This window comes from Bos indicus x Bos taurus, chromosome 25 (genome assembly GCF_003369695.1).
Source record: "Bos indicus x Bos taurus breed Angus x Brahman F1 hybrid chromosome 25, Bos_hybrid_MaternalHap_v2.0, whole genome shotgun sequence".
NCBI classification, from domain to species: Eukaryota; Metazoa; Chordata; class Mammalia; order Artiodactyla; family Bovidae; genus Bos; species Bos indicus x Bos taurus.
The window spans coordinates 1653137-1681010 of record NC_040100.1 but is presented as its reverse complement, the minus strand read 5'-3'; the positions used below and the strand labels follow the sequence as shown (position 1 = coordinate 1681010).

At 56.9% G+C, this 27874-nt stretch overlaps 1 protein-coding gene across 1 annotated transcript; it reads right to left on the bottom strand.

The window, feature by feature from the left end:
• Positions 1–6: 6 nt before the first annotated feature.
• On the bottom strand, positions 7–27089 carry LOC113883971 (kinesin-like protein KIF19). Its single transcript, XM_027528213.1, has 21 exons — positions 27003–27089; positions 26720–26785; positions 26444–26578; positions 25909–25989; positions 23623–23733; positions 22179–22266; positions 21122–21258; positions 20799–20924; positions 19555–19749; positions 17606–17758; positions 16871–16993; positions 15263–15413; positions 12010–12187; positions 11840–11891; positions 10809–11006; positions 6168–6438; positions 5068–5189; positions 3916–4040; positions 3233–3344; positions 2041–2430; positions 7–518 (listed from the first exon to the last, which is right to left on the bottom strand). The coding sequence occupies exons 1-21, from the start codon at positions 27087–27089 to the stop codon at positions 144–146; spliced, it is 3276 nt and encodes a 1091-aa protein (XP_027384014.1). The 3' UTR covers positions 7–143.
• Between the last annotated feature and the right edge of the window lie 785 nt (positions 27090–27874).

Sequence of the window (27874 nt, the reverse complement as noted above, 5' to 3'; positions counted from 1 at the left end):
ATTATTTTTGTAGTAACAACCACCGCCGAAGGTGGGACTCAAACCGGCACCGAGAGAACCCACGGGGGCCCGGGGTGCAGACTGAGTAAAGGCAATCAGCCACATGCGCACAAATTGAATCATTGCCTCAAACTCTTGGGACGTCAGGCAGGCCAGCAGCAAAACTGAGCACAGCCCCAAATACATCTTTTCAAAGAGCCAGTGACTGTGGCTGGCCTGCTGCCTAAGAAAACCTGAAACTCACTCACACCGAGGAGCAGACAACTGATAACAGCCCAGACAGTCACACCTTCCAAACGTTTGAGAGGAGGGGCAGAGATGCAGAACAAACCCAACTTGCTATTTTCCTTTTTCGATCGCATACCTGCATGAAAACTGAGGCTGGGTTTCATCTTAGAGGCTGAAGGGACAGCAGGGAGAAAGCTCTTTCCTGGAGACTTTGACAGCTGAGGGAGTGCAGGGGGCGGCTGGCTCTCAGCTATGTGATCCGTGGAGGGTGGCTGAAGTTTTTCTGTTGCCTGTAGAGGAAGCATCACCAAGTATGGGGAGCAGGTAGAGAAGGAATGAAATGTCAAGGTCACTTTGAGCTGTAATCACGCACTGATGAAACACCTACCGTGAGCCAGCTATGTGGGTATCTTAGTGAACACAACGGGCAGACTCACTGCTAACATTCACTTTCAACCACCAAGAAGGATGAATGAGTGATTGATGTGGTCCTGAGTTTTTGTCCCCGGGCTTTTTCCTTCTCGACCACATGCCCCCATGGAAGGGGTTTTCATCTAAACCATTGTGATGGTTACCATTTAAACCCACCAACCAAGTAAAGCAGATGGCTCTCTAATGGGGTGGGCTTCATCCAATCAGTTGACAGCCTGCATAGAACAAAGGGGCTGACTCTCCCGTGAGTCAGAGAGATGCCCTCTGCTGACAACCTTTAGCTGGGACATTAGCGTTTTCCTGCCTTTAGACTTGAACAGAAACTTTGGCTCTGCTAGCTGGCATGTGTGTTTGTATGGTGGGAGGGGGGTGAACATACACACACACATGCTTTTCATCCTATTTCTCAGGATAACCCTGACCACCACACCCGTCTTCTGCTCCTTGCTACTGTCCCACTTTTGTTCCACTGAGGAGTCACCAGAGCCATTTCCATTTGAATTAGCAAATGCCCACTGTGTGTCCAGCAGGACTCAGGGTCTCACCAGCAGGGGCACAGTGGAGCTCTGGCAGCCCCCTGGCCACCAGCAATGCCCCCAGGAGTAGCGGCATGGCCGAAAAAAAAAAAAAGAAGAAGACAGCCTGTGTGGCCATTTAACGGGGAGCAGAAACCCACAAAGTGGCCACAAATGGGATCATGTGTGTCTGGCCATCCCTCTGCAGATATGACAGAGGGCTGGTTGTCAGACTTGGGGAGGAAAGACACAGCTCACGGTTGTTAGTGCCTAGCAACTCACCTTTCACCAACCGTTATTTATCTGACGTGGTTTAGAATCAAGTAAGTTAGTCGCTCAGTCGTGTCTGATTCTTTACAACCCCACAGACAGCCCACCAGGCTCCTCTGTCCATGGAATTCTCCAGGTCGGAATACTGGAGTGGGTAGCCGTTTCCTTCTCCAAAGAATCTTCCCGACCCAGGGAACCAACCCAGGTCTCCTGCATTGCAGGTGGATTCCTTACCGTCTAAGCCACCAGGGAATCCACAAGAATCAAGTAATGTGTCTTTTATAAAGTACAAATGCTAGGTAGGCACATGAAAATTCATGAAATAATGGTAGGGAAAAGACCCAGATCACAAAACTGTGTTTCCCTGGGACGATGATGACCACCCGAGACATGCCCACAAGTGGCTTCAGATCAGGAGGAAGGGACTGGGTCACAGTGACTGGGGGGGCGGGGGGGTCTGGTTCTCTTCTCTCTCCCCTGTGTGCTGGGCACTCCCGCACCCACCATGATTTTGTTGAGGTCAGTCCTGGCCGTCCCCCTCTGCTCCTCTGGGTGAACCCCTGGGACCAGCACCCCCAAGCCCCTGTCCACCTACCGGCTGGACTCTCCTCGTAACAGGGGGCGACGGTTTCCCCCTGGCCTTCCTCTCTGCAGAGCGGGCCCTGCCCGGGCTGGCTTGCAGCCACTTCCTATCGGCCAGGCTCGTCTCTGGGGTGATGCTGGGCTTGGGGTCCTTGGGGTCTGGAGCCGCCTCCTCTGGAGGGTGGAGGGAGGAGCGGCCACTGCTGCCCTCAGGGTCCTGTGCCCTGGAGCGACGGGTGGCTGCGATGAGGGCGATGCTCTTGGTGCCTGCGGCCATCTCCTTGAGGGCCTGGGCGCTCAGCCCAGCCTCTGCTGCTGTCCTCGGGGTGGGGGTGCCTGGTTCTTGGCCGGCCGGGGAGCACAGCTTGGAGACCAGTGTCTTCATGCTCTGGAAGCGCGGCTTCTGCGGGGAACGTTGCGGCAGCGGACCGTCAGCGGCCCCTGGTTGGGCCCCGAAGCAGACCCAGCGACAGGGGTCACGGAGTGGTCACCTGGCTTCTCTGGGCCTCATTTCCTGTTTATAAAGTGAGGGTGACACCCACTCCTGCCCCTGCATGGCTGGGGGAGTGTCTGTAGTGGGTTGGGCAATGGTGACCCCAAGTCCAGGTCCACCTTGGACCCCCAAGTGTCACCTCTGGATTGAGTGTGGGTCTTGGATCCCCAGAGGGGTTTCTTTACAAGAAAGGAGACACAGAGCCACAGAGGGAGGAGGCTGTAAAGACAGAGGCAGACGTGGGGGAGGCCACCCAGGAGCCCGGGGCCCCCAGGAGCCGGATGAGGCCGGAGGGACCCTCCCTAGGAGCCTGTGGAGGCAGCGCAGTCCTGGGACACCTGACCTTAGACTTCCAGCCCCAGAAGTGGGAGAGAATGAGCGTCTGAGCATTAAGCCTCCTCATCTGTAGTGCTTTGGCCCAGACACCCCAGACCCTAATGTGGTGAGACTGCTGCTGCTACTGCTGCTAAGTCGCTTCAGTCGTGTCCGACTTTGTGCGACCCCATAGACGGAAGCCCACCAGGCTCCCCCGTCCCTGGGATTCGCTGGGCTCAACACATGGTCAGCACTGTTGTGACAGCTGCTTCAGGACAACCTGCATTCCAAAGCTTCTCTTGCGCTCGCCCTCGGCCAGCTCTGGCGGCCCCGAGCACCCTGTCGGGAGGGGGAGCCTCACCAGAGCCGCGGGCCCCTCAGCACCGCACACACCAACCTCGTGAGCCGGCAGTGGGCTCAGCAGGATGTGGAGCGAGGATGGGGGGAGGAGGGAGTCTCGCCTGCCCAGCTTTTTCGACGGCGTGGCTCTCGATGACTTGTAACCATCACTGTGGACAAAACGCAGAGGTGTGGGCAGGGCCGGGGCCGGGGCCCCGAGTCCTCCATCCGCCTCCGGGGCTGGGAGAAGGTAGTGTCTGTTGTGTAGGCACCTGGTCTGTGGTGTCGTTATTGCAGCCCAAGCTGAGGTGGCGGCACACACATGGGGATACTAGCTACTGAGTCCAGGTGGTGAGTGTGCCGTGTGCAGCCTACAGGTCTAAGTTTGGGTGTGTTGGAAACATCGGAGGAAAAGAATGAAAACCAGAAAAGAGGAGAGAAGTGCTGAGGTTGGGAGTAGGTGGCTGATGGTGAAAAGAAACCACGTGTGAAGTGAAGCTGTCTTTCTAGCATTAAAGAGCCCAACTTCACAATCGCTCCATGTGGTGAGTACCCACACTTATCCTCCTTAAACAACTCTGCAAGGACTGGACATTAGCCTTGCTTCACAAGATGCGCCCAGGGTCACACGTCAGCAGCTCTGCTGGATATCCACCTGCCAGCCTCTGGTTCCCCATCTGGGCTCCACCTCAGCCTGGGAACCAGGTGATGCCCGTGGCCCGGGGATGGGGGCCCTGTCACCTGTCCGGATCCAGCAGCATGGGGGGCAGCTCAAACTGGGCCCCCCACGGGAGGTCCTCCCTGTCATCCGGCTGGTCTTGGCTGGGCTCCTCTGGTGGGGGAGAGATGTTCAGAACAGAGCCATCCTGGAACCAGACAGAGGGCGAGGTGAGGCGGCAGGGACCACAGATAGGAGCGGCCTGTGTCGTCAAGCACAGCCCGAGGAGCCACCACCTCTGGAAGGAATCACGGGCTTCTCCACTGTGCCTCCCATCACAGACAGAAAGGGCCAGAGCCCAGGAAACACGGGGTACAGCCTTGACTCTGAGCAAATCGGTGCACAAAGGAGATGCTTGCTACCAGCACTCTCGACAGCCGGCAGGGCCTCAGAAAGTCAGACAGAATCACCATACGTAGGATCCAGCAATCCCACTCCCGGGGGCGTCCCCAAAAGAACTGAAAGCAGGACTCAAGCAGATGCGTGTGCACCCACTTTGAGAGCAGCCGATTCACAATAACCAAAAGGTGCAGCAACCCGAGTGCCCGTCGATGGCGATGGAAGCACAGTGTGCTCTGTCCGCACACTGGACGGTGGTTCAGCCTGAACACGGAAGGGAACTCTGACACCTGCCAGAGCGCGGATGCTCAGTGAAATAAGTAGACACCGAAGGACAGACACTGGGCGACTCCACTTCTGTGAGGTCCCCGGGGAGTCAGGGTCAGGGAGACAGAAGTCACGTGGGTGCCAGTGACTGGGGAGGATGGGGAATCAGTGTTTGTCGAGTCTAGGTGGTACCACAGACTTTCTGAGTCCTGCGAGTCCTTTCAGTGAACTCAGCCTGGAGGGGGGGTGCTCTTGGGGACCCTGACACTTAGCATAGGATCCCATGAGGGATCCTTACAACAGCCCAGGCAGGGGACAGACCTGCCATGGGAGCCACACACAGGCCCCCGACCCTGCACCCAGGGACGCCTTGTTTGAAACCTGCCTGGATCCTGGCGGGTGGCACGGCCCCATCCAGCCCCAGGTGCCTCTGGTTCTAGGCAGCCTGGTTCGTGGGGTTTCCGAGTTTCCTCTTCCCTCTACCGGGGCCAGTGCCCCACCAGGGCTAGCGCACAGGCCAGGCAGGAAGGAACGGCGTCAAGCACAGCCTGAACCCGAAGCCTACTCACGCGCAGGGAGCTGGCCATCACGGCGTGCAGCAGCAGCAGGCGATTCAGCGTGCCCCCGCCCAGCTCCCGGGAGTACAGACGGTACAGCTGCTCCAGGGCCTCCGGCACCTCCAGGCCGCTGTCTGCGGGAGTCGGGGAAGCAGAGATGGGGCGAAACATTCATCACTTGTTAGAAAGACAGTATCTTTTTTGGAAGTTTGAAGGCAACGCGCCAATCTGATAAAAAGATTTTTCTAGAGAGTGGTGTTTCTGTAGGTCACCTTCTTTGCGTTCCTGTTTTAAAAGTTTTCTGTTATGTTCATGTGTTGCCTTTCAATCATAAAATCACATCATTAGCAATTCTAAAGGATAAATAAACTTCAATTTAAAAGTTAAAGAGCGAGAGTTTCCTGGTGGTCTAGCGCAGTGAGGCCAAAAAAAAAAAAAAACATTAAAGAACATCCCTAGGGCTTCTCTGGTGGCTCAGTGGTAAAGAATCAGCCTGCCAGTGCTGGAAACGTGGGTTTGATCCCTGATCTGGAAAGATCCCACGTGCCGTGGAACAACTAAGCCTGTGCGCCACAAGCACTCAAGTCCACGTGCCCTAGAGCCCACCTGGGCTCTGAAACGAGAGAAGCCACCGCAGTGAGAAGCCTGTTCACTGCAACTAGAGAAAAGCCCTCGCGGCAACAAGGACCCAGCAGTCAGAAGCAAATAAGTAACAACAACAGCAACCAAAGAACCACTCCTAGGTGCACACCCAGAAGGACTGAGAACAGGGAGCAGTGGGCGAGGACAGGGCTGGAGACTGGTGCCTCCCGGCCTGGCCTGCCATGGGGATGTGACTTTCTGGGGACCACGTGCACTGCCCACACTTTCCAGAAAAGTGTTAGTCGCTCAGTCGTGTCTGACACTGTGCGACCCCAGGGACTGTAGCCTGCCAGGCTCCTGTGTCCATGGGATTCTCCAGGCAAGAATACTGGTGTGGGTTGCCATTCCCTTCTCCAGGGGATCTTCCCGACCCAGGACCCAGGGATTGAACCACCAGGGAGTTGCTTTGCCGGAAAGTAACCCTGACAGAGATGGGGGCCCAAGGAGGGGGCGGCGGGGCGGGGCCTCACCCTGGATCAGCTGCTGCTGCTCCCGGATGATCTGCTCGCACAGGCGTCGGTGCTGCTGGCAGCGCTGGATCACGAAGTCCTTCTGGCACAGCAGGTTCCTCCTGCACAGGCTGTTGGCCTGCAGCCCCATGTTCTCCAACTCCAGCTCGCGCGCCCGGCACAGCAGCCGCAGCACCTCCCGATGGTCCTCGATGATGACCTGCGTGGGCAGCAGCTCCTCCATCTGCGAGGCCTTCTTCTTGGCATTGGCCAGACGCTGCTCCAGGCCCACCTGGCAGAGAGACCAAGGGTTCAGGGCAGATGCCTGGGGTCTGTGCTGCCAAGTCCGCTCGTCCTTACAGACTCTGGTTTGCAATCGCGCTCACAGAGACATGCGGGATTGACTGTGAGGACGTGCCCCGCATTAACCGTGTCCTTCATTTCCTGTTCTGATGCTGTCACATCTGGGGACCCTGCTGACCGTGCAGGGACAGCTCCCCCAGAACAGCCAAGTCCTACAGACAGCAAACAACTTGCCCTCAGGCACATCTTTCATATGCAAACCAGCCAACCCAGAGCCCTCAGCCTTCCCTCTCCTCCACAGGGTTCCACTATTTGGGCCACTGTCCACCTGCCCTCATCACCCAGGACAGGTACTGAGAGAGTCAATTCCCAGGGAGGTTGATAAGAAGTCCGGGGTCCCCGAGGAGGAGAAGAAAGGGGTCTGGGGCTCTCAAGGAGGAGGAAAGGACAAATTTTTACAAATTCTACATTTTAGTCACATAAAACGTTTTTTTTCTTTAAGCCTCGAACTGATGATTACACAACAAACAACTCAGTTTAAACTCTGAACTAGGGATTATATAACAACAATGTATCCTGCTTGAGGACAGTTTCTTCTTCCTGAAAACCTTCTGACTAATCCTGATATTTTAGAATGTATATTATGGGAGTGGGTCTGGTAGGATCTTTCTATTGTTCAATTCGAATCCTGTTATCCTAAAATGTAAATTGTGGGAGTAGATGTGGTAAAATTTTCACAAACTTGAGACATTCTTTTGATTAATTGTAATAACCAATTTAAAAAAGTATTTAACTCCCTTGCTAACACTAGAGAGGGGGCACTCTCAGTCCCCCTCTGATGTCTATGTCAGAAGCTTTCCCTGTCCCTTTTCTTACTTTGATAAAACTCTGCAAAGCTCTTGAGTGATCAAGCTTGGTCCCTGGTCCCAAAGCTAAATCTTCTTTGGAGATCACAAATTCGACATCGTTCACCATAAGCTATCAGTACCAGATAACCCAGGACGGGCCCTGTGTCCCGGAGCCTGCGGGAATGATCCAGACCAGCCAGTCCTCAGCTGCCCACCCGCCTTGTCCACTCCTCCCGCAGAAACCTCAGTGAGGTCTCTGGTCCACACTGACCCGCCCTCCCTCTGCCTCCAGCCGCCCTGGAGTCTCCTCGTGCGGCCCTGCCTGGCATCGCGTGCCCCCTCCTCTCGGGAACTGTGAGTAACAAATGATCTTTCCAAGGCAGTTGTCTCCTGATCTGTTGGCCTCATCTTGAACGTTCTTGAGTGTTCTATTAATGCACGGCATTTTAAAAAATAGTTATTTTTATTGATTTATGAATCTGGATGAGCCGGGTCTTGGTTGCCACATGCAAGATCTAGTTCCCTGACCAGGGATTGAACCCCAGCCCTCTGCGTTGGGAGTGTGGAGTCTTAGCCACTAGACCACCCGGGAAGTCCCTTGCCTGGCACTTTAGAACAGACCCAGGGCTTAGCCTTCACCAGTGTCTGCTGAGGGACACCAAGGCTGCCTCCTTTCACGCTGTGACGCTGTCGTAAGCTGGCCCTGGTCGTCACAGAGAAGCTCTGAAGGGGTGCCTTTATGGCCTCTGTATCACAGACTTCTTATCTGAAACTGAGGTCCTGGTTCTCCTGGGCCAAAGTTGGACTTGAGAAGGAGCAGAGAGATGGGAGGCCCAGCTCATCCACTGCAGCCCTGGGCACTGCAGCCCTCTTGCAGAAAGACAGCAGAGGGGGGCGGGTAGGGGTACTGTGAGGTCTGCCCGAGACCCTTGACCTTACTCTGTGGGTGAGTCAGGGCTCCAGAGAAACAGAACAATATTTATACACGTTTGTGTATATATATGTTTGTGTATATATAAATACACATATACACATTTATGTACATGTTTGTATGTATACGTATACACACACACACACACACATATATACACACACACACACTTACATAGAGGGGCATGGCAACCCACTCCATTATCCTTGCCTGGAGAATCGCATGGACAGAGGCTGGCGGGCTACAATCTACAGGGTCACAAAGCTGGACACGACTGAAGCAACTTAGATGAGACGGTTGGATGGCATCACCGACTCAATGGACATGAGTTTGGGTAAATTCCAGGAGTTGGTGATGGACAGGGAGGTCTGGCGTGCTGCAGTCCATGGGATCACAAAGAGTTGGACACAACTGAGCGACTGAACTGAAGCAACTCAGCACACAGCACATATATATATAAATATAGACTCAACTCAGCACACAGCACATATATCTATCTATCTATCTATCTATCTATCTATCTATATATAGACTCACACAGAAACGGTTTTTTTGGCCGAGCTGTAAAGCATATGGGATTTTAGTTTTCCGACCAAGGATTGAATCCATGCCCCTGCAATGGAAGCCTGGAATCTCAGCCACTGGGCCGCCAGGGAAGTTCCCACAGAGATTTATTTTAAAAAACTGGGACTGGCATGTCCAAAACCCTTCAGGCAGCCCAACTGGCTGGAAACTCAGTCGGGAGCCAGTGGTGTGGTCTTGAGGCAGAATCTTCTCTTCTCTAGAATCCTGTGTTTTGCTGGTAAGGCCTTTCAGCGGACTGCATGAGGCCCAGCCACTCTATCCCCAGGTAATCTTTATTTACAGTCAACTGACTGCAGACGTTCAATTCACCTACCAGATACCTTCACTCAGTCGTGTCCGACTCCTTTTCGACCCTGTTACAGTATAAACCTACCAGGTTACAGTACAGCCTGCCAGGCTCCTCCATCCATGTGGTTCTCCAGGCACAAATACTAGAGTGGGTAGCCATTCCCTTCACTAGGGATCCTCCCAACCCAGGGATCAAACCTGGGTCTCCTGCATTTCAGGTGGGTTCTTTACCATCTGAGCCACCAGGGAAGCCCGAATACCTCCCAGCAGCACAGATATGAGCATTTATTCAGTCAGATCCCTGGGTATGACAGCCTGGCCACGCTGACACCTGAAGCCATCACCACACCTCATAGCACCATCCAGTGTCCCGGATACTAACACTCAGGCCGAAGCTTCCTGCGTCCCACCCTCAAACTCACGGTCCCTAGGGGCAGGTGGGCACCAGCCCCTACTGCGGCCCAGGAGGCCCTGCACCAGCCTTCTGAGTCTTCATCCTCTGGGCCCGAGAAGGGACCACTTGGGGAGAAGCTGGCTCAGCTCCCCTAGCGAGATCTTCCTCTCTTCTGTCCAGACCCACGCCCCCAGACGAACAGCCCCTCCGCCAGCTCCCTAGCACCCTGCTCCCACATCTACTATCCTGCTACCGTACTAAACTGTACGCTCTTGTGTCTCTTCCCAGCAGACTGACAGCTTAAGTCTTAGTATCTTGTTCATCTTTATGGCGTCAGGGCCTGGCACTGAGCTGGACACGTAAAACGTTGATTTGTTATTGACTGATCGATCAATTAATTAATTCATTAGTAGCCCACATGTACATGTCACCGCTCAGCATCTGTACTTGGCTCTCGAAGGCCGTGTTCCCCGCCGAGGCACGTTATCTGTTTAAGAAGAAGGCGTTTTCCTTATTTTTAAATGTTAGAGGACTTTTGCAGTGAGATCATGTAATCTCCAAATTGCAACAGGCAGATGCAATAATATTAAGAGGTTCTTGCTTTGGCAAATAGCTTTTAAGTGAAATAAACGCTGCCTGCTTTTAGCAACATGACATCATCAGATGCCTTCTCCTCTTGCCTGAAAATACACCTGCTAACATTTAACTAATGGGCTGAAATAGTAGCCAGCTTCACTGGCATTTTCCCCAAAGTCTCCATCAGGCGCCAGCTCCGTCATTTTTCTGAAGTGAGACTATTAGATAACCAGTTATTATATAAATAGCTCATATAAATAGCCGGCTCTTCTCAGAAAAGAGGAATGTGAGAAGTTCTCTCTCCAAAGAGGAGCCTGGAGTCTGGGTTTCCTCTGGCCGCACGGCTTGTCCCTGAGCCATGGGCCCGAGACCAGCCTCGGCGGAGCCTGAGGGGACGCCAACGGACAGCGCCACAGACGGGCAGGCAGAGGGCTCGGGAGGCATCGCACTGCCACTTGGGCCTCATTTCCACAGCCCCCGTGACCCCCAGTGTAGCCACAACTCTAAATCGAAAGGGCATGGACCATGGCATCAGACTCAGGTCGGGTCCTGCTCGCTGGGGCTGGGGGACAATCCTGCTCATCTCCGAGCCTCAGTTTCCCCACCTGTAGAATGGCCATGATCAGCCCTACTCTTAACGACTATTGTAGGAGGGTGTGGTGTATCAGCTACCATCAAAGAGCGTTAGCGACTCTCAGCACAGGGCTGAGCGCGTGGACGCACCGTCCCTCCCGCACCTTGAGGGCCGCGGTTTTCCGCTGCTCGGCCAGGAGCATGTTGACCTCCTCCCTGGCCAGGGCCACCTCGTGCGGCTCTGCGGGCTCGCCCTCACCCCCTTCCGGGCCGGCCTCCAGCGCCTCCTCGTCCCTCTCGGGCGTCCCAGCCCTGTGCGCCAGGTGATGGGTCTTCTCCCGCTCCCAGCTGCAGCCATACCAGAGGGGTCAGGGCTCAGAGTGCAGGCCACGCCCGAGCTGGGGGCCCTGGCATCTGGCCCTGGAGTCCCTGCGAGTCCCAGCTGGCAGGCATGGGCGTGAAGTGGGGAAGAATTGGGTCTGCTATCTGATGCCTTCTACACATATGGAAAACAAGAAGTCATGAGAAACGTTGGGAGGAAGTAAAGCAGCAGTCAACACTCGTGGCAGGACTGCCAAGTACAGAGCTCAGCAGCCAGCCCAGCATGCCTCCAACCCCAGGGCTGTCATGGTGACCGTGGGCCCCCTGCCCCAGCTCCTCAGCTGTAAACCTTGGAGACTACAGCACGCCCAGGGCTCTGTGAGGACGGACTGGGATGACCCGGCTCAGGCGACACCGCCAACGGTGCACACGGGCACCAGAAACAGAACCCGAACTACAAGGAGGACAGAGTAGAAACGGAGGACGCGGAGCGGGCGAGGGCAGGGACAGAGAGAGGGCTCCGTGCAGTGCAGGCGCCCTGCTGCGTGCCTGACCAAGAAACTACACAGGCAGAGAAGACGAGGAGGAGAAATGGGGAGGGCTGGAGGAGAGGCGGGCGCAGGGCACGGCGCCACGGCCCGTCAGCAGGTGGACACGCGTCCAGGCTGTCCAGGGCAGTCCCGCTGACACCATCGCCCCGGTGGAATGCCTAACAGCACCTCCTCGCCCTCCAGTGACCGTGGTCTGGATGAAAAACTGCACGGCCAGTCCCATTCCACACAGCCAGTCGCTTATAATAGGTATGAACCGCAAGTGAGACTGGAACAGTAGAAAGACCCCAGCAAGGGGACACAGCCTCCACATTCCGTCTGACCTCAGCATCCTCGCTGTAGAATGGGGTTGACCCTAACCTGTTGGGACTGGGCCTGCAGAAGGAAGCCAAAGGGGCCTGGGAGGCTCTCCCACTGGCCCAGCTTAGGCACAGGGAGGGAGATGAAGGAAGGAAGGTTCCCACTGGCGGAAGTTCCCCTGGGGCTGGCTCACTCGGCGATGGTCAGCAGGTGGCGGGACGTGTCCATGTGCAGCTCGATGCTGGTGTTCTCCAGCTCCACCAGGCTGCGCCGCATCTCCAGCTGCTCCTGGAAGGCCCCGATGAGCTGTGCCCGGATCCTGTTCATCTGCAGGCGGCTGTCCTCCTCTGCGTCAGAGGCAGGGATGGTGGCTGGGGCAGAAAGAGAGCCAGCTGCACCGGGAGCAACGCCACCCAGGCCAGGGTCAAAGCCATGCTTGCCCAGCAGCGTAGGATCTGGCCCAAGGAGGGGCTTTAAACACAGTGAGTATGGAGGGTGGATGAAGCAGGGAGGATGGATGGGTGGATGGGCTGGTGAATGGATAGTTGAATGCTTGGATAGATGGATGGATGAATGGGTGGGTGGATGGGTAGATGATGGGTGGATGGATGGATGGGTGGATGATGGATGGATGACAGATGGATGGATAGATGGATGGGTGGATGATGAGTGGATGGATGGGTGGATGGATAAATGGGTGGATGATGGATGAATGGATGGATGGATGGTGATGAATGGATGGATGGGTGGATGGGTAGATGATGGGTGGATGATGGATGGATGATGGATGGATAGATGGATAGGTGGATGGATAAATGTTGGATGATGGATGAATGGATGGATGGATGGTGATGAATGGATGGATGGGTGGATGGGTGGATGATGGGTGGATGATGGATGGATGATGGATGGATAGATGGACAGGTGGATGGATAAATGGTGGATGATGGATGAATGGATGGATGGATGGGTGATGAATGGATGGATGGGTGGATGGGTAGATGATGGGTGGATGATGGATGGATGATGGATGGATAGATGGATGGGTGGATGGATAAATGGTGGATGATGGATGAATGGATGGATGGTGATGAATGGATGGATGGGTGGATGTGTGGATGATGAATGGAGGAATGGATGGATGAATGGATACTTGGGTGGATAACTTAGATGATTTAGACTCTCCATTTGCCTGTTTTGGGCTTGGGTTGCATGGATTTGAGTCTCAGGAATCCAGGAGTGGGGCTAGGTTGTCCATCTCGGCTCTGACCTCTCTTTCTCAGGGAAATGCTCCCAGACTCTTAGTCTGGGTCTGTCTGCCACTTGCTCTGACAACACCCTACCTTCTCCTTGGCAGTCTCCTGTGTATCCATAATTTTGTGGTATGTTCAACACCTGCCTTTCCTGCTGGAATGTGAGTTCCACAGAACAAAACTATTTCTGTTTCCCATGGTCAGTTCCTACTGAGCAGTTGTGCAGTGATTAATCCATGGTTTTCTCTGCCTGTTCCAGCAGTTAGCTCTACCCTGGTCATATATGGTCAGTTCCCCTCACCTTGAGGGCAGTGGTCAGGGGGTAGCTTTTCCTCGAACGTCAAGCAATCTGGAATTGGTGAAATAAATTGTGATGCACTCAGCTGAGAGCCAAAGAATTGATGCTTTTGAACTGTGGTGTTGGAGAAGACTCGTGAGAGTCCCTTGGACTGCAAGGAGATCCAACCAGTCCATCCTAAAGGAGATCAGTTGTGGGTGCTCATTGGAAGGACTGATGTTGAAGCTGAAACTCCAATACCTTGGCCACATGATGCGAAGAGCTGACTCATTTGAAAACACCCTGATGCTGGGAAAGATTGAGGGCAGGAGGAGAAGGGGACAACAGAGGATGAGATGGTTGGATGGCATCATCGACTTGATGGACATGGGTTTGGGTGGACTCCAGGAGTTGGTGATGGACAGAGAAGCCTGGCGTGCTACAGTTCATGCGGTCATAAAGAGTCAGGCACGACTGAGCGACTGAACTGAACAGATGACCAAATCATTGCAGTCATCAAAACAGCACACAGAATCCTAGGAGACGCTCGTAAAGGAAGGATCCTGGTAGAGCTGTGGACACCAGCACCCCGCTGCTGCTCTGGGCTCGCCAGAGCAGGACCCAGTGGAAGCCCCTCATGCCCTCACCATGAGACCCCCAACCCTCTCCATGATGCTGCCCACCTCCTCAGACCACCAAGCCGAGTCCCAGTGACTAACAGACCAGCAGGATGAGAACTATTTTACAGCATGTCTCCCTGTCGACCCCTGACCCCAGACAAGCCCAAGTCTCCCAGTCATCACCTGGTTTTATAGATTCTCTACAACGACCCATTGACCACTGCCACCAGTCCCTGAAGCCCTCGGCTGGCTGCATGGGACTCAGTCTTGTCAACAACAGGCCCTCTTCTTTGAAATCTTCCTTCACTGTCTTGCTCCAACAGAAACTCGAGTCCCAAATGCACCAAAGAGAAAAAGGCACCCATGTTGGCAAGGGGGCTATGTGACTAGAGAGCCCCAAAGTGCCCATCAGAAGGGGCAGGACAAGCACACTCTAGTATGGACATTCCTGCCCTTTATTATCCATTTAATACTACTTGACATTTTAATGTTAGACAGTCCAATAAGTGAAAACAGTTCCAATTTGTGTGTCTGTTTCCTAATGCAATTGAGAATTTTTCCGTATGTTTACAGCCACTAGAAACTCTCTCAATTGCCTATTCATTTCCTCACCTATATTTGTCAATTGGGCTGTTTGTTCTTTCTTGCGTGTGTGTGTGCTCAGTTATGTCCAACTCTTTACGACTTCATGGACTGTAACCTGCCAAGCTCCTCCATCCAGTGGAATTTTCCAGGCAAGATACTGGAGTGGGTTGCCATTTCCTACTCCAGATCTTCCCGACCCAGGGATCAAACCTGAGTCTCTTGCATCTCCTGCGTTGGCAGGCAGATTCTTTACCACTACACCACCTGGGAAGCCCTTCGTTATTGCTCTTATTGATTTTGAAAAGTCCTCTATTTACTATGGCAAAAGTTATCTTAATAAGCCAGAAGTGTGTGTGTACACACCCGTCTACTTAACTTCATTACAGGTATTTTTTTAAACTTACTGATGAATTTTAGAGTAAAACTATGGTATGCTCTCCTCCAAAAGGAGGCCTCCGAGATCAAACCGGTTTGGGGAGAAGGGAGGCCTGGACAGCAGCTGCCCGGTGCGTGTGGGTTCCACTTTGGGGCAGAAACTTTCCAGAGCAAGACAAGAGGAGGAGGCTTCCCCACACAGTGGGTGTGCCGAGTGCCAGTGAATGAAGCATTTGTTTAAGGGGTGTGACGCTCAGCAAGGACCCCGCGCCAGGCAGGAGGAGGCCGTGGGTCCAGGGCAGCCCCATGGCGGAGGTGCAGGTATGCCCACCCTACCTTGAGCATCCCGGCCGCCAGGCTCGCCCCTCCTCTCCCTCTCCTGCCTCTCCACCTTGGCCTTGAGGCACTGGATCTGCCCGCGCAGGTCAGAGATGACGTCCGTGTACTGCGTGATGTGGTAGGACACGCTCAGCAGGTTACGCTTGACCTGGTGGCCGGACGGGACCAAGGTCAGGGCCTGCGGCTGCCCTGGGAGAGACTCCTTTCATGCTATGGGAACACACAAGCATGTTTCATAAGGAAAACTCAAATCAGCCCTCTCAGCCTTAAAGGGGAAGGCTGGAGGCTTAAAAGGGAAGGCTCCGACACCTGCTACCACATGGGTGGACCCTGAGGACATGACGAAAAATGAAATCAGCCAGACCCAGAAGGAAAACACTGTGGGACCCAAGTGCGAGGTCCCCGGAGAAGCTGGGTTCACAGAGACAGAAAGGGGGAGGGCGGGGGTCACGGGTTGGGGGAGGGGGGAGGGGGTTACTATTTAATGGGAACAGGGCTTCAGTTTGGGGAGATGAAATGAGTTCTGGAGATGACGGTGGTGATGGGTGTACACACAAACTGATGTACCTAATGCCACCAAACTGTGCTGTTTAAAATGGTTAAAGTGGTGGATTTTATGTTATGTACATGTTGCCATAGTTTAACAAATATACAGTCCAACAAGAGGTTTTCGAAAGCCCTCTCGGTGGGCAGCCACTGCTGCCGTTTTCGTGTGCCCCTTCTAGACCCTTTGCTGCGTGGTGTCATATCTATATATGCACACATGTCTAGAGAGATACACATGGCGAGTGTGGGGGTATGTTCTGCTTTGGGGCATTTATATAAATTACATCAGACTGTAGCTGCTATTCTTTAACTTGCTTTTCTGGTCCAGCGAAATGTCTTAGAGGCTGTCTATCTGCCTGGGCTCCACCCTGTGCTCTGCAGCAGCTGCAGAGTGGGCCAGAGCTGGGGGACACAGGTAGCTGTCCCGACCTCTTTCCGGGCCCTTTAAGGCTCTCCTGTGGCACAGCTCCCCTGAGCACATGGGTCTGTGTTTCTCTTCGGTGACATTGCTGGTCGCGGGGCACGCGCACTTGAACTTTAACCAGACGTGCTCACTGGCCCCCAGTCTGCACAGACACGCTTTACCACCCATAGCTCAGCTCCTCTGCCTGACCCAGTCCCCTTTGGTGGAAGACCCCTCTGAGTCTGCCCTTCTCTGTTACTCTTCCTTGCAGCACCCCACAGCTCTCGTATAGAGCGCCGGCCACAACAGGAAGTGGTACATCTGTCTGGGCACAGCTGCCTCCCCTCTGCTGGGCTCGGGGTTTGCGTGGGAGCGGAAGCTCTGGTGATGACGATGATGGTTTTATCAGGGCGCTCAGCCCAGACCTGGGCACTGGGAAGAGCTCATCACAGCTTGGCTGACCAATTATAATAATCATCATCATCAGATAACACCTATCATGTGTTCCACTATTACCGTACTGTTCTGGACCGAAGCTCACACAGCTGGAAGGGCGCCTGCTCCAGAGCCTCAGAGGGAGAGCGGTAGAGTCAGTGAGCAGGTGGGAGAGGGATGGGGGAGGGAGAGGGCAAGGGGAGCAGGGGCGAGCGGCTCACCCTCGTCTTGATGTTCTTGGCCCGGTAGGCATACAGCAGGGTGGTCCGAGACTCCTCGAAGTGTGTGCTGGCTGGGCTGATGTGGGCGATCATCATGGTCCGGCTGTTCCCACCCAGGGCGTCCTGCTCAGGCAAGGTGCCAGCTGGGGGTAACGGGAACCAGGGCCCCCACCTGCCTGGTGGTGCCACCCCTCCCCCACCTGTACCAAGCTCTGCTGGACCATCTGGGGTTCCTGCTCCAAAGTGTGAGAAGGGCAGCTGAGGTGGACCAAGAGTCAGTGCTCGGGGAGGTGACACTCGGGATGAGACAGGACCTGGGGCAGGCCTATCCCATCTGACTTTCCCTCAGATGCGAGTAGATGTGGCCAAGAGGCCACACTTCAGGGCCACTTATTTATTGCTTTGCCTATCTGTCTACTTCCACCCTGTTTTCTACAGAATGGAGGTGACAGCATTCAGCTGGGTATGAAGAGGAAGTTTTTCATGGTCAGACTGTCTGCTATGGGACAGGCAGCCTCAGTGAGGTAGTGAGCTCCATGTCCCTGGGAGTGTGCAAGCGTGGGCTAGACTACACTCACAGAGATGGAGGGGAGTCAAGCAGAGAGCAGAGGTGGTTTCTACAGTGTTTTCCTGCCCTCAGGGGTTCCTTCCTGCCCTCAGGGGTTCCTGGAAGGGCCCTTTGGCCCAGGTTAATCCTGAAAGATGCAGTCAGACGCTGCAACCATGCCTTCGTACCTTCAGCAGACGCGTCAGTTTGCTGTCCCGAAAGTTCACGTACTGTGCCCGGCTGCCACCCTTCTCACTGAGTGCGTTGATGCAGTTGCCCAGCGCCAGCAGGGAGCGGTTGATGTGGGCGCCCTCCTTCATCCTCTTGCCTTGGTTCTGGGTCTGCATGAAGAGAGGCCGCTGGTGGGCCGGTGGTCCTCACCCTCATCACCCAGGGCAGGTGCCAGCCAGCCAGGGACATCCCTGTGCTCCGGAGCCCACTACTCTCCCATGTTCAGCCTGTTTCCATCGAAACCACAAGAAAGACTCTGGTCCATGTTTTCCCCTTGTTCTCTCTGCCTCCTGGCCGACCCTGGTACCTCCCTGTGGGGCACTCATGTCTTCTCATGTCCCCTCCTCTTGGGAACTGTGAGTAACAGACTATTTTTTCAGTGGTAGCTCTCTTCTGACTGGTTGGCCTTACTGGATCTCAAAGTTCATACTGTATTAACATAATACACTGACTCTGTTGGCCTCTGGGCCAGCTGGCCAGGCTCTGCTCCTTTCAGCAACCCAGGCACCAGGGCCGGGCCAGGTGATGGGCAGATGAATGAATGAGTGAGTGAAGCAATGTAACGGTCAATAAGCCCTGAGGACTCAGAGCACAGACTGCAAAGTGAAGAGAAGTGAAGTCGCTCAGTCGTGCCTGACTCTTTGTGACCCCATGGACTGTAACCCACCAGGCTCCTCAGTCCATGGGATTTTCCAGGCAAGAATACTGGAATGGGTTGCCATTCCCTTCTCCAGGGGATCTTCCCAACCCAGGGATCGAACTTACCTGGGTCACCCGCAAACTGGACTACAAGTATCAGTAGTGAAAGGCAAGGATTGGGGCCAGACCCCTCCAGGCCCAAAGCCCAGATCCATCTAATTCCTTGGTGTAGGTGAAGTCACACCATCTCGGGTCTCAGCCCTGCATTTGTAAACCGGGCATGAGATTTTCTGCCCTCTGGGCGTTGGGGGATTATGTCAGTGATGAGTGCTAAGTGCGTTGTTGTATAGTTGCTGAGTCGTGTCTGACTGTTTTGCAACCCCATGGACTGTAGCCCGCCAGGCTTCTCCGTCCACGGGATTCCCCAGGCAAGCGTACTGGAGTGGGCTGCCATTTCCTTCTCCAGTGGATCTTCGCGACCCAGGGATTTTGAACCCGCGTCTCCTGCACTGGTAGGCGGATTCTTTACCACTGAGCCACCAGGAAAGACATAAAACGTCCCTTGTTGGTAACATTACCGTTGTTTTGACTTGGCCGCCGTCAAGCGCCAGCTCTGTTACTGGCGCTGGGCTAGGATCTGCCTTCAAAGAACGCTCCGCCCTGGGGCAGAGGCTAGAACAGTCCTGACCTCCCGCAACAGGTACCGCGGTGCGGCGGGTGGGGCGCGGGTGCTGGGAGGGACCGCAGCGGGTGGGCGGGGCTCGGGGGCGGGAGGAGTAGGCGTGGCCTGTGCGGTGGGCGGGTTGCGAGTGGGCGGGGCCCCGGCGGACATCCCGACAGCCCCCGCGCAGGCACCGCTCTCTCCGCCTGAGGGGCTTCCTCTCAGCCACCGAACTCAGGGTGGCCTTTCGGGCTCGGCCCTGAGGACCCCCTTCCGCTGGGCTCCACAGCCTCCGTGTGACCCCGAATCTCAAAGCTCGGGCCTCCCGGTGCTTCATTATCAGCTCACACATCTGCCTCCCGGCCGCCCCCAGGGGCCGTGAGCTCCCTGAGGGCGGGCCGGGGTGTCGCCCATCTTTGTCTCTGGTGCCCTCAGGCCCTGCCGCGCGGGAAGCGCTCCGAGGCGGCCTGGCCCCCAGCGCCTGCCGAGGACGCCTTAGCTCGGCACACGTTCGGCGGGCGCCTCCCCTGGGCCGGGCGCTGTTCTGGGTGCTGGAGACGCCGCGGCACGGAAAGGCTGCCTGGCGGGGACGGAGAGGACGCGAACCTGGGACGCCCGCTCCGAGCCCGCCAGGTCCACCATGAAGAGCCTGCCGACGCGCACCTCCTCCGCCGGGTGTGCGCCGCGGCCGCGCCGGCGCACGATGACCTGCAGCACCGCGTGCGAGCGGGACGACGTCTTGTTGGTGGCCGTGGGCTCCTGCGTGCGCTGCCGGTTGCCTTTGGTGAGGAGCTGCATGATCTGAGGACAGTCAGGAGAGGGCAGGCGGTCAGGGGCCCCTGGGCGACCACAGGCTCCCTGCAGAGCAAGAGAAGCAGGGGTGCGTGTGCCCCTCGAGCTCCTTCGGGAGGCTCTTCCCCAGCTGGTTTGCTGATGGTGGCAGAACCGCGTCCAGCAGAGGCCACTTCTGGTTTGCGGCATGAAGTGATTAGTTAACGGAGTCAGCAAATCCAGCATAAAGGGCACGTATCAGATCGCTCACACGTGTATCACCCCGTCCTCCGTCGGCCGCCGCTGCCCATGGCAGACGTCACCAGTGGATCACCCAGCTCTTCCCCACTGAGCCCTCTTCCATACCGAGCTCCGGGCAGTTGTAGGATTTGCTGGAGCTGGCAGATGGACTGAAACTCACTTGTGTACAAGTAGCTGTGGAAATTAAGCTAGTGAGCCTCTGCTGGGTACCCACTGTGTGCCGGGCATGCTAGGACCACAGAGCATTGTGGAGAAAGACTGACAGCCACTGAGATTAAAGAATAGGTGAGCAGGCCCCTCTCCCGCTCCTGGAGTCCCACATGCGGGACTGTGCTAAGGGTGGGTGGCCTCAGACCTAAGCCAGCATGGCTGAAGGCTGGGGGATGAGGCGTATGCTGTTTGCAGGAGCCACTGAAGGGTCTGAACAGGTGGGAGACCCACCTCAAGGACTGCACAGAGAGACTGGAGGAGAGAGAAAGACAGAGGGCCGGAGAAGTCTTTCCAGCTCACTCTCTTTATGGGAGCAACCCTTGGGATCAGGGTGGCAAATGGATTTCAGACTTGATTGGCTGTGACTGCCTGCAGTGGTGTAGAAAAGGGGTCCCCCGCCTGCATATGAAGGCGGAGGGAAGAGTGCGAGATCCATTGGTGAGGTCAGCCCTGAGCACAGATTAGCAGAGCAAGGACATGGCACAGAAGCTTGCTGCACCCTTAGCTCAGAAGCCGCCTTGGAGCTGCGTGTCACCAGTCTGAGTGACTGGTGAGCGTGGCTGCCGTGGAGGAGCCACATGTCCCTCTGTGGGCCCCGTGACCCTCACCTCCTGGGCGTTGGAGGTTGCGACCTCTGTGATGCCTGCAATCTGGATGCTGCCCCTAGAATCTTCTCGCAGGTCCAGAAAGCCCGAAGACGGGCTCAGGAGGTCCCGGATCACTTCGTTATAAATCTAGGATGAGACAGAAGCGCTGGCAGCAGTAGGCGCCGGGGCTTTCACCTATCCCTGGGGCTTTGCATCTCCAGAGAAGTCTCAGATGCCCTGAGGTTTCCCACAGGCCAGGGGGATTTTGGGGTAACACGCGGGGGTTTACAGTCACAATCAGGTCCGTTTCGCAGACAGGGCAGCCGAGGAGGTGGGCGGCTCACCTCGAGATAAGACATGGACACACTGCAGTCTGTGCTGTCACGGGTCTCCTCGATGGCCTGGAAGAGGTCGCTGAGTGTCTGCAGGTAGATCCCAGGCTCCGTGTCCATGCCTAGCATCGTGTGGGTCTTGCCAGTGCCTGCAAGAGGAGGGGGATGCCCACCTAGGCTGGGCTCCTGAGCTGGGCTCGGCCCCTCCAGGAGCCTGGTCACACCTGCTACCTTTATCGTGCAAACCGCCCTGGCCACTCTGACATGCTTGGTTTCCATTTCGGAAACAAGAACAAAAATACCCTCTCTGAACAGCCTGATGGCTGCTCTGGGAAAGAAGACCTGGGCAGCGAAAGTGGAGGCCATGAAGCAAAAATGCAGACAGTGTCAGAGGAGGAGGGGCCAGAGAGACGGCTGTCCTCTCCAAATGCACTTTAAGATGTTTGTGTTGTTCTCGTGACAGGAGCATTAACGTGTGCGTTAAACTCAGGGGATATGCCACCTCCCCTTACTTGTCGGCGCTGGGGGAGAGGGCCAGTTGGCACTTTGCATTCCCTGGAGCCCAGCAATTAGTAGGCGCCCCCTAATGTTTGTTGAATGAATGAACGAATTAAATAAACAAGCTGTGATTTCAGACCAAGGCTTCTCAGTGCCTCAGTTTCCCCACCTGCACAGGCAGGGGGTTAAGGCCCGTCCAACTCTGACCCTCCATGAGCCTAGTTTCCAGGAGGAGAGGCAGCTTAGCTCTGTGAGCATTTGCCAACCCCAACTGGTGACTGCAGAGAAGGAATCTGTGGTTCTCACGGGCAGCAAAGTGTCAGCTTGGGCTGAATTCCGGATTCAGTCCTACCTGCTGTGCGACCGCAGGGAAGTCCCGTTACCTGTCTGAGGCTCAGTTTTCTCATTAGTGACGGGGCTTGTTCTACCTGCCTTTCAGGGCTGCTGCAAGGCCCAAGGAGCCAGGTGCAGAGGGGCCCACCAGCCCTCAGGAAGGAGGTGCTCTGTGACGCTGTGAGGGGTCCCGCCGCCACCGACCTCCCTCCCTCCCAGGACACTGCCCTGGCCGTACCTGAGGGGCCGTAGGCAAACACCGTTGCATTGTATCCAGAAACCACGCCTTCCACCAACTGCTGGGTGGTGGCCAGGTACACGTCCTCCTGCGGACAGACAGATGGAAGACAGTCAACATACAGTCTGACCAGAGTCAGGCACCTGGCTGTTCGGAGAGGCTGAGTGTGTGGTGGCTCAAAGGCCCTGCTCCTCCTGGACACGGACAGGCACCCCATGGAGGAGGAGGCCAGTTCAGATGGGGCCTGAGCCCCACCCCAGTCCTGCAGCTGCATGACCACAGACGCGCTGCCTGGCGCGCCGAGCGCCCCGGAGGAGACCATGACGAAGGAGCGCAGCTCGGGAGCGTAAGTGACACAGCACGTGCCATGAGGCCTGACGGGTTTGGTTCCAAACAGGTGTGAGTCCTTCCCAGGGTTTCTGTATGAACTGAGAGAAATCAGAAAGAATGCGAAGGACTGGGAAGTAGTGACGGGGCTGGAAATCTGGGAAGAGCATTATGGTTCCTCTCGTGGGACAGAACTAGGACGAGGGAGGGAAAGCTTCGGGCTAGCGCATCCTAATTCAGGGCAGCACCACGTAACTCTAGGAGTGTGTGGGTAGTAAGCTCCCTGTCCACAGGGACATTCAAGGAAGGACGCCTTTTGGGCTGGTGTCTGAGGGTGTGGGGGTTGGGCTGGACTGGGTAGAAAGGACAGTCCCCCTTCTTCTGTCTTCCCTGAGTGCTGCCCAGACTCCACTCTGCATCTGTCGCAACGTCCCTGGCCAGTGACCCAGCTTAGAGCGTCTGAGCCCTGGTAGGACAGATGCCAAAGCTGGTGCCGCTTCCCTCCATCCTTGGACTTACACGGTCTGGGACCTTGTCTCGGCTCTATGGGTCTCTAGCCATGTGACCTCAGGCCAGTTGCTGACCTCCTTAAGCTTTCCCTTCCTTCCCTGAAAAATGGGGATAATATCACATGTACTTTATAGGCTTGCCATGATGCCTGTAAGACAATGCGTGTCAAGCACTTTGAGCACAACACTTGACGTGAAACAGCTGCTCAATAAACGACAACCACCAGGTCACTTCTACTTTTGACGCCGTAAAGGTCTCGGGGCAGAAGAACCCTGTCTGCTCAGAGAGCTGGGCCTGCCCCCCGGCTGGGGTGTGAGCCCCTGTGGGCAGGGAGTGTGTTCTAGCCTGGTGTGGACAGGCCATGGCTTTGTTGGATGGGTGCATGGGTGGACAGATGGATAGAGGCCATGGAGGAGTGAAGGAGAAGGTGGTAAAGCTGGGGCACCTGGCAGCCCCGCGTCTGTGGAAGGGGCCTCCTGCTCACTGCCCCTGGGGTGACCCAGGAAGGAGACCGTGAGACGTCACGGGTGAGGCCACCCGGCCAAGTCCTCCTGCGTGAGGACATCCTGGCGGGCCTGGGCCAGCAGGTGGGGGTGGGGGCGGGCACCTGGGACGCGTGCTGGTCGAACACAGCGTCGAAGATGAAGGTCTTCTCCCGAGACCGGTGTGTGCGCAGCGGGTCCTCAGGGTCCTCGCTGGGGTCCATGAGCACCACCATCTAGGGGCCGTGAGGGGCGGGGGTCGGCTCCCGGATCAGGCAGAGGAGCCCAGGCCTGGCTCTCTCCCTTGACAGCATCCAGGGCTCGGCCTGTGGCTGGGCCGGGCTGCAGGTGCCTGGCACCCGTGGGTAGCTTCCCCACTTTTGTCTGCCGGTGAGGGCGCAGCGACCTCAGAGCCATGGCTGTGAGCCCCCCAGGCCTCCCAGGCTCTGCCTCCAGCCCTCACACACCAGCGTCCCACCAGTGCCCATCTGTCAGGCCCTGCCCGGATGGCACCCCCGACACCAGCTATCAGCCAGCCTAGGTGCTGAGGGCTAGGGAAGAGCCCCGCCAGCCATAGTGCCCCTAGTCACGCCCTGCACGTGGGGGCTGGCTCTGTGGATGGTGGAGCTCAGAGCCAGTGGCGTTGCGCACAAGCCTGGGGATGTGTGCCTGCCCATTTAGCTCTTGCTCAGGGGCTGTGCCCCCCAGAGGCGAGGGGAGACAGAGGAGTGGGCCGCGGAGGGGGAAGGCAGGGCCCACCAAGCTCTGGAGCCCGCCTGTCCCTCTGAGCGCCTCGGTGCCCCCTCCCCAGGGCCCCTCCTTTCTCACATAAATACGTGATTATAAAGCAAGGTGTACGAGGCCCCTGGCGACGGGAGGTTCCAAAGAGCCCTTCCCTGGGCACTGGGGGCAGAGCATCTAGAGACCCATGAGCTGTTTACTCTGGCACAGGGCCTGGGGCACCCAGGGAGTCTTAGGGGCACGGCCGGGTGGACTGAGAGCCCTGCCCCCTGGCCACCTGCCCGTCTCACCCAGAGATGGCCAGAGCTCTCTGGGAGGAGGTCAGTCCATCCCCATGATGGGCAACGTGCCAAGATCTGGGGACTGGGGAGACCACGTCGACAGCTACTGTGGGTTCTGCAATCGTTTGCTTTACAGTTATTCCAGAGGGCGCGCCTGCCTCCTCTGCTCGTGTTGCTTTAGTCAGTGAGGCGTGCAATTTAAGCGTGCGGCTCGCCAGCCTGTGGACCCGCAGCCCCGCCGCCCCAGCTCTTGGCTGACTGTGGGGCCGTAATCGCCCTGCCTTTGCAGAGCGCGGGCCCTGGGAATCTGCCCATCTCTGCTGCATCCTGGGGAGTCGGCCTCCACGTCCCGCCTCCCAGGGTGGTCTCATCGTAAGCTTAGTTACATCCACGCTGTCTCCGTGTTAAGACTGTGTACATGCTCTTCACAGCTCAGCCAAAACCTTTCCTGCAAGACTGTGCTCCCCTCAGTCTAACAGCGGCCTCGTCGGGCCTCCGTGAATTCAGCGCTAAGCCACCCCAGCCTCTCTGCGCGAACCGCGTCAGCACCTTTACCCCAGACATCCATCCTGTCCTCCTCCCGCGGTGTCATGCCAGCGTCTCCCTGCCGGCTCAGCTGGGCGGCCCCACCCGGTGGGCAGCCTCAGCCAGGCGCCCTGCCCCCGGGCTCCTTTACAAACTCATCTTGGGAACGTCCTGAAACGGCTGCCCACTGAAGGCAAACGGGGAAATGCAGTTCAGGCACCACAACTGCCCTTCCCCCGGATTTGGCATTTATTCCGACCAGTGGCGACCATGGGCACCAGCACCTTGAAACCACGCTGAGAGCTCAGCTTCTGAGCCCGTCTCCAAGGAGCGGGAGTCCTTGGCGACGTGGCAGCCAGCGAGCCGCCCGTCCTGCAGTGCAGGATCGGTCACCTGGCCCCTCACATCTGCACCTGATAAACCGCGGGCCCTGCTGGCCCGTCCCGGTGCCGCCTGCCTGGCTCCGCGTGCTCTCGCACTGGGGCCTGGAGTGGCCTCTGGACTGCCCCTCCCCAGACCACCAGCCTCTCCCGCCTCCGCGCTGCCTCTGGCTGCTTTATTCTGTGTGCTCAGCTCCCCGACCTTAGATTTTTATCTCTTGCTTGACGCCCTGCTCCATTCCCCGCTCCCAGGTACGAAGGGAGCTGGGGCGGTGGGGTCGGCGGGGCGGAGAGTTGGGGGAGCAGGCCCTAGAGTCCCCCGTGGCTCCACCCCAGTGTGTGGCGCCCCCGGCCGCTGTGAGCTCTGATGTGAACTTTTCTGGAAGGGAGGGTGGAAGGAGTGAGTGGACGGGAGAGGGGGCCTGAGGTGGGTGACCACGCGTGGGGGTGGGGGTCACGCTCTGTAGCCCTGTGACAGCCTCACCTGGTCCCCCACCTTGTGAGCAATGACGGCAGCCCCTTCCTCCAGTTCTGTGTCGTTGAGCGGGCGGATCCGAAGCGCCACCTGTGGGGAGGACGCCATGGCAGCTGCCTTCCCAGGACCCAGGGAGGAGCTCCCTGTCCTTCCAGGCCACAGAGGCCCTGGTCCAGCGCCCACCCCCACCTCCGGTGAGCCTCCCACTCCCGGTGAAGCAGTCAAGGCCGCTGAACCCCACCAGGCGCTGACTTCCTTGTCCACGGCTCACGGTGGTGCTCAGAGGAGCACTGTGATCAGGTGACCCTCCTTAGTCTAAACTGGGGAGACTGAGGCACAGACAGGTGAAGTCACACACCTCACCCTGGCTTCTTCACCCACCACCCAAGGGACCCGAACTTTCCTGCAGGCTGTGAGCACTTTCAGAGCAAGAGTTGGTTTTCTGAGTAGAAAAGCCCTGGGCTCTGCCTCCCATCCTTCTCTGCCCCCCACCCCCCCCACCCAGGCTCTAAGGGGTCCGACAGGAGACCCCCTGGGATCTTGCTGATGCAGGCTCCAAGTCTTCCTTGGTCATATGAGCCGTGGGCCCCAGCAGGCCAGTGCCTTGCTCCTGGGCGTCTGCCTTCTGTGAGATGGGGAAGTCCCTCCTGGCAGAAACGGGGCTGTGGTTCTCCCAGACCTGGGAATGGGACACGGCGGGGTCCCTCGGTGCTGAGCCTACGGGTCAGGGTGCGTCCCTGGCCTCCACTCACCCCACTGTCTAATGGACTGAGCCTGCACGTCACCTAGGGGACGGGTCTGGTTAGGCCTCGGGCCTTGCTGGGGCCAGGTGTAGGGGGTATCCACCCTGCTCCATCTGGGGGTCACAGTCCAGGCGCTGAGCTCCCTGGGGAGTGAGGTTCAGAGGGCAGGGGTGAAGGGATGCTGGAGACTCGAGGTGAGGAGCAGGGGGGTCACCAGGTCCTCATGAGGGACGGCTAAGCAGAGCAGGGACAGAGCAGAGCTGAGCAGACGGGGGCCCGGGCTGATGACAGCAGGTCATTGGGGGCGGCGGGTCAGGAGGAGGCAGCCGAGGGCCGTCCTGGCGTGCGGAGGAGGCTCACCGTGAGCTGCTGGTCCTTGGGCTCCGTCTCCCTCGTGGCTGGGCTGCCCCGGACCGGGGAGGGGCCGGCAGCAGGGCGGGAGGGCATGGCAGGCTGTGGATGGGAGCTGCCTGCTCCCTGCTATCCTGGCGGGAGACCTGTTAGCCCCGCCCCACACCAGTGGCGTCACCAGGGCCCCTGGGGCCCAGCTCCTCCCTGAGTGTCTCAACAATTCGGGAAACGCCTACGTGGTTCTTTGGGGGGCTCCTGTGCCCTTCACCTGCCCTGCAGGTGTGCCTGCCTGAGCCCTGGAGCTGTTCCTCCAAAGGGGGAAACATTTGATGAAATAATCCCCTAGGAATACTTCTTGCCAAAGGCATGTCCACAGCAACCTTAAAATGAACCTGCAGGCTTTTTAATTAGGATGTGGTTTTTAAGCCCCTTTCCCACACTGCTCGTCTGCACACACTCAGGGCCCCACTCCGCTTGACCCTCAAGCATATTTACTTCTTAAATGCTGTGCCCAACTTTTCCACTGTGGCCTCCAGGGAAGTCACTGCTCTGTGAACGAGCTGGCCGTGCCTGCCAGGTGCTGCTGCTTGGCACTGCTCCAGGTGATGGCAGCAGCGGAGAGTGAGCGCTGGTGAGACTGAACTGCTCCATTTCGAAACAGACCGTGGAGACCAGATCCGCGAAGCTGAGATCCGAGGACTCTGACTTCAGAGTGGGAAGGGCCCAGGGGCCCCTCCACGGGAGGGGCTGGCCCTGGGGTTCAGTGACCGTGAGAGGTTGCCTGGCTGTTTGGCCCAGCAGCACGGACCATCTGCTGCCTATGGGCAGGGCTGTGCTGATAGCGTCCAGGTCAACACTGGGTTCCAGGACTTCTTGGCCAC

Excerpts from the sequence above, each read along its gene's own strand:
- LOC113883971 (XM_027528213.1), bottom strand. The coding sequence starts at position 27,089 with ATGCCCTCCCGCCCTGCTGCCGGCCCCTCCCCGGTCCGGGGCAGCCCA. Across the intron at positions 16,994-17,605 it reads AACTGACGCGTCTGCTGAAG|GACGCCCTGGGTGGGAACAG; the intron begins GTACGAAGGCAT and ends TTGCCTGAGCAG. Across the intron at positions 5,190-6,167 it reads GCAGCAGCAGCTGATCCAGG|ACAGCGGCCTGGAGGTGCCG; the intron begins GTGAGGCCCCGC and ends CGACTCCCGCAG.